Source organism: Myotis lucifugus, unplaced genomic scaffold, assembly GCF_000147115.1.
Source record: "Myotis lucifugus unplaced genomic scaffold, Myoluc2.0 scaffold_106, whole genome shotgun sequence".
NCBI classification, from domain to species: Eukaryota; Metazoa; Chordata; class Mammalia; order Chiroptera; family Vespertilionidae; genus Myotis; species Myotis lucifugus.
The window spans coordinates 546166-562662 of NW_005871154.1; the positions used below are offsets into that span (position 1 = coordinate 546166).

The following is a 16497-nucleotide window of genomic DNA, read 5'->3' on the forward strand; positions in this document are numbered from 1 at the left end:
TCTCATTATTTAAGTACAGAATCTTGCCTGATCCACAGGGGATGAGTTATTTCAAATATACCCGTTAAAAATGTGTGAATATCATCTACCCTGAAATATGAAGTTCTCCTGTAGGATGCCACCACCTACTGGTCAACATTGACCATTGCAGTTTTAAAACAAAAGGAAGTGTAGCAGTTTCTTTTCATTTAAGGTATCAAATGGATTCTGAATCTCTTAAATATGCAATTTCCTAAGCATCTTGAATATAAGAAAGAAAACAGAAAAACAATGCAACTCTACATGGTGAAAACAGTTTGAAAAAGACAAACGATAATCTTAACATAGTTAGGCTCTTCCTGATGCCAACATAAACTTTGTCTACAGAAATACTACTTTTATTTTTCCCCAAAAGAAAATTGAAGGTTACAGGGCTTCCCATAATTTATGAAGTATAATAGGAGCCCAATTAATATTGATTGCATGACTTGAAGTGAATGGAATCAGTGTCAACTTTGCATGTATTTATAGCTAATGCCTATTACACAAAGCCAACAATACATGCAGGTAAAAATTACTTTCCAAGGGGCCTCAAATATTATGTGGTGGGACTTTATGCCTCACTCTTAGCATGATTTAGTTCAGAGTAGGTCATTATGATATAGAGAAGATAATTAAGCATGATTTAATTCAGAGTATGTCATTATGATATAAAGAAGATAGCTATGAAAGATATACCTTACTACACAAGCTCAGGGGTTATTTCAACGTGCTTAGCTCTAGGAGCTAATTTCGAAAAGGTAATAGAAACATGGTATCTTATTTTGCTGTTGGGTTTCTAGTGAATTTACTTAGTTCCTATCACACTCCCAGAAAATAAAGTTATTTTGACAACAGACATTAACTGGCTCTGAAATGTTCAAATGGAACTTAGTTCTTTGGTGACACAGATATCTTTATTGTTGAGTTTTGAACACAGATATATTGCTTCACTGGATTCACATGTTACGTTCACATCCTTGAGAATTAAGTTCAAACTGTTGTCTCATTATGAAAATATATATGTTGTAGCAAACAATCAACTAACCTCTGCCCACTCGGTAGAACCAAGAAGACCAAATTCTTCTGCATCCCAGCTTGCAAACAAAATTGTTCTTCTAGGCCTCCAGCCTAAAATAGTATGTATATACATATAAGTGCTGAAAAAATGCAAACTTTATCCAAGACATTGCCAAGCCCAACAGGAACGACAACAACAAACAAAACCATGGATTGTTTAGGTTTATAAACATTGGCCGAGCATAGGAAACCATCTGTGACCCGCAGCTGCCTAGAGCGGAAGAAGAGAGTGCTCGATGTGGTCTGTGTTTAGAGAGCAGATACAACAGAGAAAATCCTTGACAGCTCTTCCTGTTTGTTGTTCTGGCATCATGTGATTGTTCAGTGTCAGCTGGTTGTATGATTTCACTCAACTGTGCCAGGATTCCTCAACAGAAGCTCAGTTAACAATGCCAATGTCTGTGGCTACTGAAACCTACATAAAATTCAACAGGAAGATGGTATAGCTTGGACGCCGTGGTCGGCAAACTGCGGCTTGCGAGACACATGCGGCTCTTTGGCCCCTTGAGTGTGGCTCTTCCTAAGTCTTAGGAGTACCCTAATTAAGTTAATAACAATGTACCTACCTATATAGTTTAAGTTTAAAAAATTTGGCTCTCAAAAGAAATTTCAATTGTTGTACTGTTGATATTTGGCTCTGTTGACTAATGAGTTTGCCGACCACTGGCTTGGAGTAACACTGGTGTGAAAGAAAGATCTTATGTCAAAGCCTGGTTCTTTCACTAACTAGCAGTATGACCAAGGGAAAGCCATTCAAACTTACTAAACCTCTGTTTCTTATCGGTATGCCAGGAACAACAAGGTAAAGATACTACTTGATTGTTGGAAGGATTAAATGGTTAGTATTTATAAATATAGCACTTAATAAGTGATCCAAAAAAGGTAGGTTTCCATTATTTTAGTAACTATTTCATTTGTGCTTATTCAGAAGATGTATCCCTATATGAGTTGAGTTCAGTGTTTCATTTTTGTCATGTTTCTTAATAGCATCATTCAAATTTCACTTAATATTATTCTTCATCTTTGCATTCTTTGGCACGCTCTAGAATGATCCCAGTGATGTTTTGTGCTTAACACAGGAAGTCTTACAAAATCATGAAAGTTTTTGTAATAATATTAAACACTATCGAATTCATAAACTATGCAAATTCAGGTCTCCATAATTTTGTTTTCTAAAAATATAACATATCTGTGTGGAAAAAAAAAAGCACCTTTACAATTTATTTTAAAAAGAGACATCATGGTTTTGTGGACTGGTAGCCAGAAATTTGAGTTTAAGCCCTGGTTCTCTGTCTTTGCCACACACTAACTATAGAACTTTAAGTGAGTTCCCTGATTCTGTAAACTTTGGTTATCTTCATTGTAAAGTGAGAATAGAAGTAAGTAGGTTAACTTCTCCCTGGCGTCTACGAGTTCCAAATAGACAACACGTGAAAGCACCATTTCTCTGATATGCAAATTTAACATATTTTTTACGGTTGTTTTCTTGTTGCTAAAAAAAAAAAATAGGGATCATATTTACAGCCCCAAGACACCTTGTTCACAGGGCCAGTAAACAGAGTGGACTTTCTGCTTTCATTGTATAATAATTATTTTAAAAAGCAATTATTTAAACTAAACTTGATTTGGATTTTATATGAAGATTTAAAATGACTGAAGTAATGGTGCTAAGAATATAAACCTAAATTCTGGAGAGCAATCCAAAGCTTGGGGTTTATGAATATGCAGATATTGAATTTTTGACAGTATCTCATTAGTCAAGAAGACCAGTATTTTTCTGAAAAGCTTTGATCTCCTCAGTTGCTTAGTACACTTGACCTGAGGTGTGAGGCTGGAAGAGCCCAGGAACTTCTGCTCCCAGTTCCCAGGCCAGGAAGCTTTGGCTTCTGACCTAATTCTGGTGTGTACTCTTCTGTGAGGAAAACCATCTCCATCTTCTTAGTTGCTAAGAGCAGCCACTTACGGTGTAATCCCTTTATTTCAGATTACAGTTTAATATATAAATACCAATAAAGTAAATATTACTATATAAATGCAAGCATGAATAAGCAATATAACTAACTAACCAACATAAGTAATATAGCCCAGCTCATTGAAAGCTATTCTGTGCTACTACTAAGTACTCTATGCTACTCCAATGACACAGTCTGCATGTATTCTGTCAGTTCACCCTTCATACAAACCTATGAAGTGACATTTTTACACTCACTCAACAGAGAACTAAACTGAGACTCAAAGAAGTAGGTATTTTTGCTCTTCACTTACATTACCTTCTTTTTTCAGAATTCCAAAACTCCTCACAATTTCGTGAACAACAGCTGCTCCACTCTGAGGGTCAATGCCACCAAACACCCACGAGTCACGGTGACCTCCAAGAATGACATATCTGTCTAAAAAGCATCATTGCAAAATTACTTGTCATTCCAAGTCAGTAACAAAGCACACTGCAAGTGACTCCAGAGCATCTGATCACAGAGCATCAAGACTCAAAGGAAGTGCTGGCAGGGTAGCTCAGTTGGTTAGAGCATCGTCCTGATATGCCAAGGTTTCCGGTTCGATCCCCAGTCAGGGCACATACAACAATAAACCAATGAATGTGTAAATCAGTAGAACATCAAATTGATGTTTCTCTCTCTCTCTCTCTCTCGTTCTCTCTCTCATCAATAAATTAAAATATATTTTATTGATTTTTCACAGAGAGGAAGGGAGAGAGATAGAGAGTTGGAAACATTGATGAGAGAGAAACATTGATCAGCTGCCTCCTGCACACCCCCTACTGGGGATGCGCCCACAACCAAGGTACATGCCCTTAGCCGGAATCGAACCTGGGACCTTTCAGTCCGCAGGCCGACGCTCCATCCACTGAGCCAAACCGGTTAGGGCTCATCAATAAATTAAATTTTAAAGAAAGACTCAGAGGAAGATAGCAAGGTTCCTGAACACGTGTGTAAACACACAGTGTATTTTTTTCTGATTTTGATATATGAAGAAAATATGAGTGATAAGCAAATGTATAGTATTATAGCAATTACAAGTATATATGTAATGATAATTAAGTATAACATTATCCTATTCACATCTTTACATAATTCTCTATTACTCCTCTCTTACCTACTTAGCACTATTTCCAGATTAAGAGAACACAGTGGCCACATACCAAGTCCTCCACTTCCTACTCCTATTTTTAAGATTTGGGTCAAAGATTTTCCCCCTTTATGAACCATTCCTAGTTTCCATGGGAAGAGGGAATTGCTTCCCTACCCAGCCCTCAGGCAATCTTTTCATATCTGAAAAAGCATTTACCACACTTAAATGTATGGCCCCCCCTCCCAGCCATTAGCTCCTTGTTCCCAGATGATGTTTTTTTTTTTTTTTTTTATCCCACCATCCCCAATGCTTAGCATAGAGCTGGCAAAAAAAATAGGTACTCAGTAAAATTCAACAAATAGCCAGTTATATATTGTTTAGTTTTCATTGGAGCATATCAACATTCTTGATCACTAAAGGAAAGCACTGGCTGCTTGTAAGAAAGATATACAATTTAATTAGATCTGTTTTGGTAAAAAATATATAACCCAATAATTTTTAAGGAACTGGAACATAATGAAGTAAGACTCTTTATAAGATATATTAATCCCCAGATCATCTGAAATCCTTGGGAAATCATGTATCTATATATTTCATCAACTTCAATGTAAAAAAAAATTATTAATTCAAAATTACTTTAATTTTCTGAGTGCTATCTCTTTTTAAAGACTTTATAATTCATTCATAGGGAGGAAAGGAGAGGGAGAGACAGAGAAACATTAATGTCAGTGTGAAACATCAATCAGCTGCCTCCTGCACGCCCTCTACTGGGGATTCAACTCGAAACCCAGGAATGTGCTCTGACCAGAAATCAAACCAACTGAGCCATATGGGCCAGGGCTCTAGTGCTATCTTTTATATAGATATTTATAGTTATGAAGATATTTCCCCATGCAAAACTATGAGGTAAACAAATCCAAAAAACACCTAAATTCCATCTCTCCCTGTGCTTCCTCCCTTGATCCTCTAAGCAAAGTGTGCACACTTTATCAACCTAGCCCCACCATTCACTTCTCTATCTTTTTTTTAACAACATATATCACAGTACAAAATTAGCTCATATTTATGTATTTTGTATTTATATGAGTTCCATTGGGACAAAGAGTTGCTTTGCTTTGCTCACCTGATAGACCCAAAGCTTGGAGCAGTACGTACCTGGCAAAGAAAAGTTGCTCATTTGCTACGTGCTGATTAACTTACCTGGTTCCACTGCTCCTCTGAGCGTTCCAATCACATTGTAAATTCTTGTCACTTTATTGTTGGAATGGATGTGCATCTTGACTTTTCTAATGCAAATATAAAGAACACATTAAAAAATTACTGCTTGACAGATTACCACCCACAATTTTTAAATCTTACATTATTGTTTATAAGATTTCTAAAGGCACACAGGCAAAAATTACATTGGCCACCTGTCCGACTATAATGATGTAAGTGTAGTCTCTTCAACCTGTGATTTTGTTTCCTGCTGATACTAGATAGGTTTTACTTTTCTTAGTCATCCTCTATAATTGCGTATTTTTTAATGGAAAAAAAAGGTGTCCTCCCCCTAAAGAGAGTTAAAATAAAAGGAGGCTCTTAACTGTGTAGAGAAGTTTCCAGAAAAGCCAGGTCCAACATTGTAGGGCACTTTGAGACTTCCTTTCCAACTGCTGTCTGGAGGTGCTGTTCCACCCATTTTTCTGTTGAACATAAAAAAGTATTAATAGCTGAAGGTAATTTTGAAGTTGCAAGTTAAAATGTCAATAAACTTGCTTTCTTGAGTGTCTGTTCATAATAGTTTCTATGAGTCAGCAAGAGTGCAAAGTGCTTTGCAGATAATATGCCATTTAACTCTTTACTTCAGTCCTGGCCAGTATGGCTTAGTTGGTTAGTCATCTTCCTGTGCACTGAAGGGTTATTGGTTCGATTCCCAGTCAAGGTACATGCCTGGGTTTTGGCTCCATCCCTGTAGGGGGATAAGAGGTGTGCAGGAGGCAGCCAATGGATGTTTGACTATCATATCCATGTTTCTCTCTCTCTTTAAAAAATCTTTAAAAAAAATAAATCCTTACTACAACTCTTATGAAGTCAGTGCTATCATCTCCACTTCACAGATGAGGAGCCTGAGGCTTAGATTAGGTAACACAGCAAAGTCATACAATACAATTTTACATACAAACCATCAAATAACATGAGTAGTCATTTTTACATTGGCAAAAAAGCATAATCAATAGTCAAAACAGAAAAGAATTAAGTATGCAAAAAATGTTATATTAGGCAGGTGAAGAATATATACACATGCTTGGTTATACATAAATATTTCTACAGTGATATATTCTACACTAATAACATTGAATATCTTTGGGGTGGAAATGGGTAAAAGGGAAACTTTCTACTGTATACCCCTTTGAATTGTGAACTGTATCAATGTATTTCCTTTTACATAATTTCAATTACACTATACATTGTTTGAAATCTATTTTTTCTCTTAATAATATAGCATATGCATGTTTCCATATCAGTAAGTATTCCTGTACAATGTGCATTTTAATGGCTTCCAGTACTACCATAGCCTATGATGTATTTGACTACTTGTCAATTATTGGAGATTTGTGAAGTTTATAGTTTTCCACTATCATAAGTAATGCTAAAATCGCTTTCATTTTATTCACTTTTATCTGTTAAATACCATGAATATTTAGACTTTATAAACATATTTAGACAAAAGCATAATCTATGTTGCCCTAAAAATCTGTACCGAGCCCTGAATCCTTATCCATGTGGTTAAGCTAAGGTAAAAAGATAAAAAGACCAGAGTGCTATTATTTAAGTGCCCTTAAATTGGAGAGATCCCTCCAACTCTCTGATGTCAACCTCCTCACCTGTAAAAAATGAGGGCACCTCATAGGGTTTTCTTACAGTCACTAAAATAAAATGATTAAGAATGTCTTGAACTCAAAGACAGTAGGGACCACAGTGTCTGACTAACTGGCCAGACACTGTGGTAGCAATTCTACTTTCAGAAGTCAGTGTTCTCTCCGGTCCTAAAGGATAAGGAAGAAGAGGGACATGCAGAAAGGAGAAAGCAGGGTGAGAAAGGAAAAAGAGTCCCCATGCCAGGTTAAGCAATAACACATTTGGAGGCATTTCAATAACGAAAGCATAGGGGGAAGAGGAATAGAAATGAAAACAAAATGGAAATTGTTATCAGTGAGTTATTCCAGGTCCTCCTGAAGTAGACAGTAAGAGGATTAGATGAGTAGGAGGTTTATCAGTGGAGAGACCCCTGAGGAAAACAGCAAGGGATGTAGGGAAGACTGAGAAAGCCATTGGACCCCTATGCAGGTCTGACATGGGGTAAAAAGAAAGAGAAGAAGAAAAGAGTGCTGGTGGTAGCATCGAGTTAAGCAAGGATATTGGGGAGTCCTCGGCCAAAATTTCCCATCAGAAGAGTCCGGTGCTTTCCATAATGGGCCTGGTTTAGCATCCCTGAGGCACTCAGGCACTGACTGGGAGCAGCTGTGCGAAGCGTGGCCCTGACACAAACAGGGTGATGCATTTCAAGGCACAGTGGCTGGAGCAATTGATCAGTTATGCTCCCTGCATTTGGAGATCCAAAAGGCTCATTTTCATGGCTGTCACACAGGACATACTGATATGTAAAGTAAATTCCAGAACAGAACCATTGTTCTATAAAATGGTGATACAATTAAGTGTGTCACCCACCTCGGAGAATTTCAATATCAAATAATGGAGATAAAAGTTTAAAAGTTGAAGACTTTAAAGAGAATAAAGAGAAGTACGCCATCTGATTGTTTCTTACAAACTTACTCCAGGAGCTTCTGTGCATCAAAGTACCCAATCGGATGAACAGGAATACTTGGAAGGCCCACAGCCTCTGGGATTTCACGTCGATAAGCATATTCTGAAAGAATAAAAGACAGTCCTTTTCAAAATATTTTCTGTAAGTCATGTTAAACATATTTTCATATTGCATCTACTGGAATTGTTGAAATAAAAAGACAGGCAATTTCAAATGTTAGCCAGACTGGGGGTGGGGGAAACTCTCATACAGTGCTTGTGGGAGTGTAAAATTGTGCAGTCACACGGGATAACTTTTGAAAAGCAATGTTAAACAGAAATGTGCACTATGGCATAGGATTTCTGTTTCTCAGTCAAAAAGATGAAAACATATCGTATCTCCACAAAAAGACTCATGCAAACTGCTCATAATAGCCCCATTTATCTTAGCCAAATACTGGACACAGTCCAGGTGTCAGTCAGCAGGAGAATGAATACATAATCTGTAATATAGTCCCACAATATAATGCTACTCAGCCGTTAAAAGAAACAAATTACTGCCCTGGCCATTCGCTCAGTGGTTAGAATGCCGGCCTGACCATCAAAGGGTTTCGGGTTCAATTCCTCATCAAGGGCATGAACTTGGGTTGTGGGTTCCACGCCCAGTTCCTGTCAAGGTGCATGCAGGAGGCAACGAATTGATTTGTCTCTCTCACATAGATGTTTCTCTTTCTCTCTCTCCACTTGCCTCACTTCAACTCTCTCTAAAACTCAACGGAAAAAAATATCCTTGGGTGACGATTAACAGCAACAACAAAAAAGGAAGAAATTACTAATATAACATGGATAAATCTCAAATCATTATACTGAGTAAAAGCAACAAGACATAAAAGAATACATACTGTTTTATTCATTTTATATTAAGCCCCAAACCAGGCAAACTAACCAATGGTGACAACAGAAAGTGGTTGCTTCTGAGGGTACAATAAAAACAACCAGAACTTTCTGAACTCATGGACGTGTTCTATATTTTATATTGAGTAACATAGATGTATGCAATTTTTATAATTTATTGAACTAAACTCTAAAGATCTGTGAATTTTAGTGCTTGTAAACTCAACTTCAAAATAGAAACATACATTTTGTCATTTCTTTAGATTAAAAAAAATAAATAAAAAGCAATTTTTTTCTCCAAAATTTTAAATTATCCACTGAGAACTTCACATGATGGCAAAATCTTTTTCTTTTTATGAGTAAAATGACAATATGTCACGTGACATTTGTTTTAAAATTCTCTAGAGCAATAACAATAAATAAACAATAGGGATGAACAGATGAAACAAGATTAACAATTGACTGTTGATAATTATCTCTTATCATGCATTATATGTTATATGTTATGTATAATATATATGTTTGAACTGTTCCATAATAAATAATAAAATTTTTAAAGAATAGAGCAGGCGTTGGCCAAGTAGCTCAGTTGGTTGGAGCATTGTCCCGATATGCCAAGGTTATGGGTTTGATCCCCAGTCAGGGCACATACAAGAAATCAATCAATGAACGTATAAATAAGTGGAACAACAAATTGATGTTTCTCTTTCTCTCTCAAATCAATAAATAAAAGTCAAAATATATATTTTTAAAAAAGAAATGGGAATTCAATAACATGACTTTCCTTCCTAAAAAAATATCATGTTAAATTAGAGGGTGACATAAGTCCCAGTATATTTATGTGATTTACAAAGTCAAGGTACGTAAGCTTTAGAGGAATCTACAATTTGGTAAAGAATTAAAAAAACCAAAAAATACACCAGACACTTGGCAACAGACTTTATTCAAGTTATACACCTCAGTTAGTTTTAAACCACACAAACTAAGCACATTCAAATGAATTCGCTCCCTTTGTTAATGATCTACAGCTGTAAAGGGAACTATTTCAGCCCCAGACAAGCATGTGGACTCTGGAGCCAGACTGTCTGCCTTTGAACCCCCACTCCTCATTTAGTGGTGTCATAATCTGGGGCTCCTAACCTCATTTCCGTCTTCTGCCAAATAGAGAGAACAATACTACCACGCTTGAAGGATTTTTAACACAGGTGAAGAGCTGGCCTTTAGGAAACACTCCTTGAAAGTTATCACTATTGTCTTTATATGGCAAAGATGCAATATAAAGCATTTTCTGGACTCTGTGTTCTAAATGTCTCGTTTCAGGGGGTTTTGAACTTCTGTTCTACTATCCTTTGTCCAAGATTGTGAAATTCCAAAACTGTGAAAACCATGCATTTGGAGGAGAGTCACTTGGCAACACAAGCCAATTTGACGTAATTTCCTCTGACAGCAAAATCTGACGTAAGCAGACACAGTAACCCAGCTTAGTGTGATTATTCACACATTTTGCTGCAAAACTATGTATATGCTTGCTTCCTGTATTGTCCCAGCCTGTATTTGAGTATTACACAATGTATGGTATATGCACCATATTACTTTTAAATGTTTGAATTCCAAAACCCATCAGGCCCAAGGGTTCCAAACAAGGGATAAGGGAACTGAATTGATAATATTCAGAGTTCAAAACTCTTTAATTTTTTTTCTTAGATGCAAAGAGAATAAGAAGACATGCTATGTTGTCCTTCCATGAAGTGTGAAGTTGCCTATGAGAATGAGGGCCTGGTTGCTCACCATTTGCTGGGTAACCAGGTGTGAGAGGGTCGCCTGCACCATTAAGATTTAAGACATTGCCACGCTGGACACCGCCTCCAGGAAGATTCCAACCGTCTGGATAGGACGCCACCCCAGGAGCAAAGTAATCAGCAGGGTCTGAGTACAGAATGATTCCTTTGGCCCCCGCCAGCTGGGCGTTCTTAACCTGTGAAACACAATGTCTCTTACTTCAGGTTGGTTGTTCCAAATCTGGTGATATCAATTCTCAAAATTATCCTTAAGTAAGTAACCAAACTTTTTATTTTTAATCTTTTATCGTTAGACCAACAACAAAGAATAATTCACAGAGAATTGGCTTTTTCCCACCCTACTACAGGCTCTAAAGTGTCAGCCCTAAAAGGAGCACATGCGGATAATGTACCCGTTAGTGGTAGCAAGCACTTGCAGTTTTCTTCCACTAGTCTAAAAGCACAACAATCCCGCCAGATTCCCATTTATTCTATGGTTGAAAGGAATACCTTTGAAATTTAATTTCCCATGAAAGAGGAAAATATATATATATATGTAAACATATATATATACAACAAGTCAAGTGATCATAACTTTAAAAACTGCAATATATATATATATATATATATATATAAATATAAATAAATAAACTGGTTTCTAACATTACCTATAACAATTCATATTAACACATTGTGGATGGATCACGAGAATTCTCGTGTTTTCTGTTCTAAGGCTTGTGGCCAATCACGGGAATTCTTAAAAAAGATATTAGCTTGTAAGAACATGTAATACATACCTTTGAAATGCAGTGGATATTTAATTTTAAAGCATTCCTTTAACATTTATGTAAAACGTTTTTTGTACTCATTCAATAGAAATTTATCTGGCCACTGGGTAAAGCTAGCAATAAAACTACTGGTCCGCAATGTGTTAAAATTAAATGTAGTAAATAACTTCAAAGTTAATACTATAATGAAAACTGCCAAATAAAGGTTAACAAATCCAGCACATACTTCTTTGTAGACCATAGGCATAATTTGTAGGCATGGAAAAAATCTTCTCTATCCTCCCGGATCTATTACACTAGCCACATTGCAATGGCCCCTCAAAACCCCTGTCTAGCCCGGCCAGCATGGCTCAGTGGTTGAGCATCAACCTATGAACCAGGAGATCACAGGTTCGATTCCCAGTCTGGGCACATGCCCAAGTTGTGAGCTCAATCCTCAGTAGGGGGCATGTAGGAGGCAGCCAATGAATGATTCTCTCTCATCATTGATGTTTCTATCTCTTACTCCCTCTCCCTTCCTCTCTGAAATCAATAAAAAATAATAATAATAAAGAAACAAAAACCCGGTCTATGAGCTAGCAGAGGTGCCCTCACTATAAAGTGGGCATGTTACAGAACACGAGAGGATCATAATCCTCAAAAAGTTTTAAGGATATGATTCTACACACATGACACAATGTAACTTTACATTTGTGGAGAACAAAAAGGAAATGATTTTTACCTTATTTCCTCTAAAAATTTTCCCATATCTGGCAATAACAATCTTCCCAGAGCAATTGATTTTCATATCCCGCTCGAGTTTAAAGAAGTCTTCCGTTCGTGCATAGTTCACATACACTAGATCACCCTGTTGAGATCATGCATGACTTAGAACAAGTAAAACTGAATACAAGCAAGTTGCTCTGCACTATTTCACATCTTTTAAAATAGGGAAGAGCAAGAGCACACAGGAGGGTCAGATAAAAGATTCAAGGAGAAAGAACTTGCATTCAGAAGGCGATTAGCTGGATTAGACATAGGAATTTAACAGTAAGTTTTTTTTGTTTGTTTTTTAATTTATCTGTCTCCTCCATAGCAGCTATAAAGCCATAGAAGTATTCCCCAGGAAGGAAATGTATATAAATATACACATTGCTGCATGCAATTTAAAGGAGTCCAGACACCTTAGGCTAAGAAGTCCTTGATGAGAGCTTTATTCTCTTTGGAGTATATTCAGAAACGGTAGCTTAATGGGTCTTTACAACCACTAGGTAAGGGAGAAAGGTCAGAGGTCAGGTAATATCACTGCTCTAAGGTCTGGCTTCATATCATTAGTGTGATTATGTGCAAGTCTTACAACATCTCTGAGTTTCAATATAGTCACATGCTACATAACGATGTTTCGGTCAACCAGGGACGGCATAGACAGCAGAGACATACCATATAGCCTAGGAGTGTCATAGGCTCTACTACCTAGGCTTGTGTAAGTGCCCTCTATGATGTTTACACAATGACCAAATCGCCTAACAATGCACTTCCCAGAACATGTCCCAAGTGGCTTATGACTGGACTCTCATTTATAAAATGGTCTATTAGATTAGATCAATAGTCTTCAAACGTATTTTGCTCACCTACTTCCTATACTGACTTTGAAATACAATATTTTTAAGTTGGCATCTAAAATTTTTTATCAGGACACATATGTAATAACTTAATCAATAAAAAAATTTAAAATAAAATAAAATTTGTTTTCATACCTTTAAGGAGTTGTAAATGATGCAATTTTCAGTATATACGTATTAACATTTTTCAAGAAATTTTTCCTCACTTTTTGTGTCCAAAAATATTAAAGACTGTTATGATTTACTATTCAATATCATCATTTTAAAAATACAGAAATACACTATTCTCTTTAGTCAGAATTTTATCATTGTTTTTCCCCTTGAACTTCTGTCCCTCTTCCCCCAAAACATTCTCCTCTAAAGTAAAATGTATCTGTGCTGGGCACTGGCATGTGCTGCCTGATTTCCCTTCGGTGAGAGATTCTTGCTTCAGCTGCAGGGAAGGCTCTCAGTAGGCAGCCTTCTGGTGTCAGCCCCTTGCTCAAGGTTTGCTACAGACAGCCACCTTGCTCAAAGTCATGTCCTTTTTTTAGAATGCAACACATTCAATGACTGATTGACATGGAAGTGTTAAGACCTGGACATCTTAGTCCAACCCAGGACCAATATGATGGGCAATTCTGACTACAGAGCTGCCCGTCATGTCAGCTGAGGGTTTTTTGTGAGCTGACATTGAGGTGAAACCTCTCCCTCTGCGTAATCCAGCTTCCTTCCCCTCCCTGCCAAAAATATCGATCCCAAGAGAACACTTCCTAATTAACATCTAGCATGTTAAATTCCACTTCAGTTTCTGGGTATGCTTGAGAGTCTTTTATTAATCACTGGCAAACTTCCCTTGATTAACATGTAAATTGAATTTTTAAAAATATGTATTTCCTCCCTGGCCAGAGTTAGGAAGTGGTTAGGGCATTGGCACACACCCGAAGGGTTGAGGATTCAATTCCCAGTCAAGGGCACATACCTAGGTCGCAGGTTCAATTCCCAGCACAGGTCAGGGTGCATGGGGGGGAGGCAACCAGTCGATGTATCTCTCTCACATTGATGTTTCTCTCTTCCTTTCTCTTTTTCACCCACTCACCCTCCCTTCCACTCTTACTAAAAATCGATGGAAAAATATCCTTCGGTGAGGATAAACAAAACAAAAAAACAAAAAAGTATTTCCTATGACAGGCTATCTGTGTAATGAAAATTCTCCAGAAGTAAGTTATAATAATAGTAGTATCTAATTGAGTCTAGCAACATCATTACAAGTTTTTATAAATAGTACTTAAGCATCAAATTGTACTTGAAAAATATCTCTTGATGCTATGAAATATTAAAAATTGGGCCACGGATCTGTGAATGAACAAACTATGGCTAGAATGAGACAGGACTCAGCACCAGTTCTGTTCACATTTCCTGTTTTTAGATAAAAGTTCTCGGAAACCTTGGGATAGGAATGAAAAAATTTTGTCATGAAACCTTCACTAAATTACTTAAATTCCTTCCAAGTTATAACCCCCAAATCATGCTCTGATCTATCATCCAAGTTAATTCTAACGATGCCAGTAGGAAACTCAATTAGGCTCAGCTTTAATTTTGTTTCATTGCAAATCATTTGATTTGTCAAATCATTTGTTACCCAGCCAGCTGTTAGAATCTTTCACCACCATCTCCTTGTGTGGAGCTCCAGGGATTTTTTTTTGACAAATCAAAAATATGCTTTATATTGTTTTAGAACGGGTGGATGATGTCTTTCATTATTAAGAGAAAAAATGACTATAAATAAGGAGATGGTGACAGAGTACCAGCAGGATCTCACCACAGGCTAGTTCCCACTTCCATCAGAGAGTACACTGAGAAATGGATGACGCAACTCATCTCTTTAAAATGGTCCCCTGCCTGCCTTTGGAAAGTCTTCACACATTCTAGCTTGAAGCCCCTGTCTTAGGCGATTTCTAACATCTTTGTTTCCCTCTTTGACTACATTTCTCATGGCATATGCACAACATATTTATAACAGATACTCAAATGAAGTCATTTCCAATTGTATTCTAAGATTTGACAAATTTGTGGAAGATATATATATGATTTTATTATGTGCTCAGTAGAGTTCTAGGAATTAGAGATATGCCAAATTCTTGGCCTTGAAGGAACTTACATGCATGTGGAAGGAGAGATAAGATAATAAACAATTAAGTTACTAAGTAAATGACACAGTATATTAAAAGGTGATAGTTTCTGTAGAAAATTTTTTTAAAAAATGTAAATAGAGTAGGCAAACAATGAACTGGGACTCAGGCAGGACCATTTTTAAATAAAAAGAGGAAAGGAAAGTCTATTGAGAAGGTGGCAATTGAATCTTTGCTTTGGTAAAAGGATTACTTTTATTTCTCCTAATATCAAAGCAATGTTAATGCACTATTAATGATAGTTCTGCATGTCTGATTTATCACTGTTAGGCCTCTTTGGAGTTCACTCTTATGCTAATTGTGACTACAGAGTAATGAAGCAATTTGATTTTAGTGAATTTGGTTTTAGTGTAAGCATCCTACCTGAAATTTATCCATATTTAAAGACTACTTTTTTAAATCTCTGTAAATTTCGGCTATCTTTTGATAAATCTGCAGTTTTCACAAAACAAATTATAATAGAGAAGGGACTAAAGAAGACAGTAGTTTTAAAATGACAGTAGACTTTGAAAATGAAAACAGTGTTCTAGATATGCAAGTTGCCACTGTGAATTAGAAAAAAGCTTTGTTTTCAGACAATGACCTTGTAAAATTTACACTGCACCATTGTTCTATGACTGGGAATAAATACAATCTTGCACTGTTAGCCTAGAATTTTCCATTTCTTTCAAGCTTCCATCTTTCTGCTCCTGTTAATAGAACACAAAACTGGGAGGCAAGACGAGTGGTTTTTAAAGCATGGTTCTTGAACCCTCAGAATCAACATCACCTGAGACCGTGGGAACAAACTCTCAACCTTCACCTATGACCTACTGCAACTCAGCGGGGAGGGACCAGAATCGAGTTTTACAAACCCTCTGGATTACTTTGATTCATGCTAAAGTTTGAGAACCCCTAGATTAGACTGCATTTTATGGACATTGTCAAATAGCTAATTTCAAATAGGCTAAAGCAAAACCCAGAATTTCATACTCCAGAGGATTCAGATGAAGATCCAAAATTACTGACAGGGAAATACCTTAAGCATACAGACAAACAGACATAATTTTAAAAGAACGAACACTCCTTTAGCTGGGTTCCAGGGGACCCAGTGAGGCATACCAGCCAGCAAACTCATCTAATATGTGAACACAAACAGCAGTCCCATGAAGAATCACATGCTCCTTTGGTCCTCCCATTAATCTGGAATAGCTTAAGTATACTTGAAAAATGTGAATTAATAATCTCTATGACTCTCTTATGAATAGAATAATTCTGTCAAAGTTCAAAATTATTTAGGGAGTTTTACTGATTATAC

General features: G+C 36.8%; 1 protein-coding gene across 1 annotated transcript in view; it reads right to left on the minus strand.

Annotated features, from left to right (window-relative positions):
* LOC102429206 (glutamate carboxypeptidase 2) overlaps positions 1-16497 on the minus strand; it is a 50907-nt gene that overhangs the window by 17543 nt on the left and 16867 nt on the right. The window contains 7 exon segments of the mRNA XM_006092872.3: positions 1067-1149; positions 3369-3488; positions 5386-5471; positions 5769-5867; positions 7999-8092; positions 10651-10837; positions 12150-12275. Of these exon segments, the coding sequence (XP_006092934.1) occupies positions 1067-1149; positions 3369-3488; positions 5386-5471; positions 5769-5867; positions 7999-8092; positions 10651-10837; positions 12150-12275 (795 nt within the window).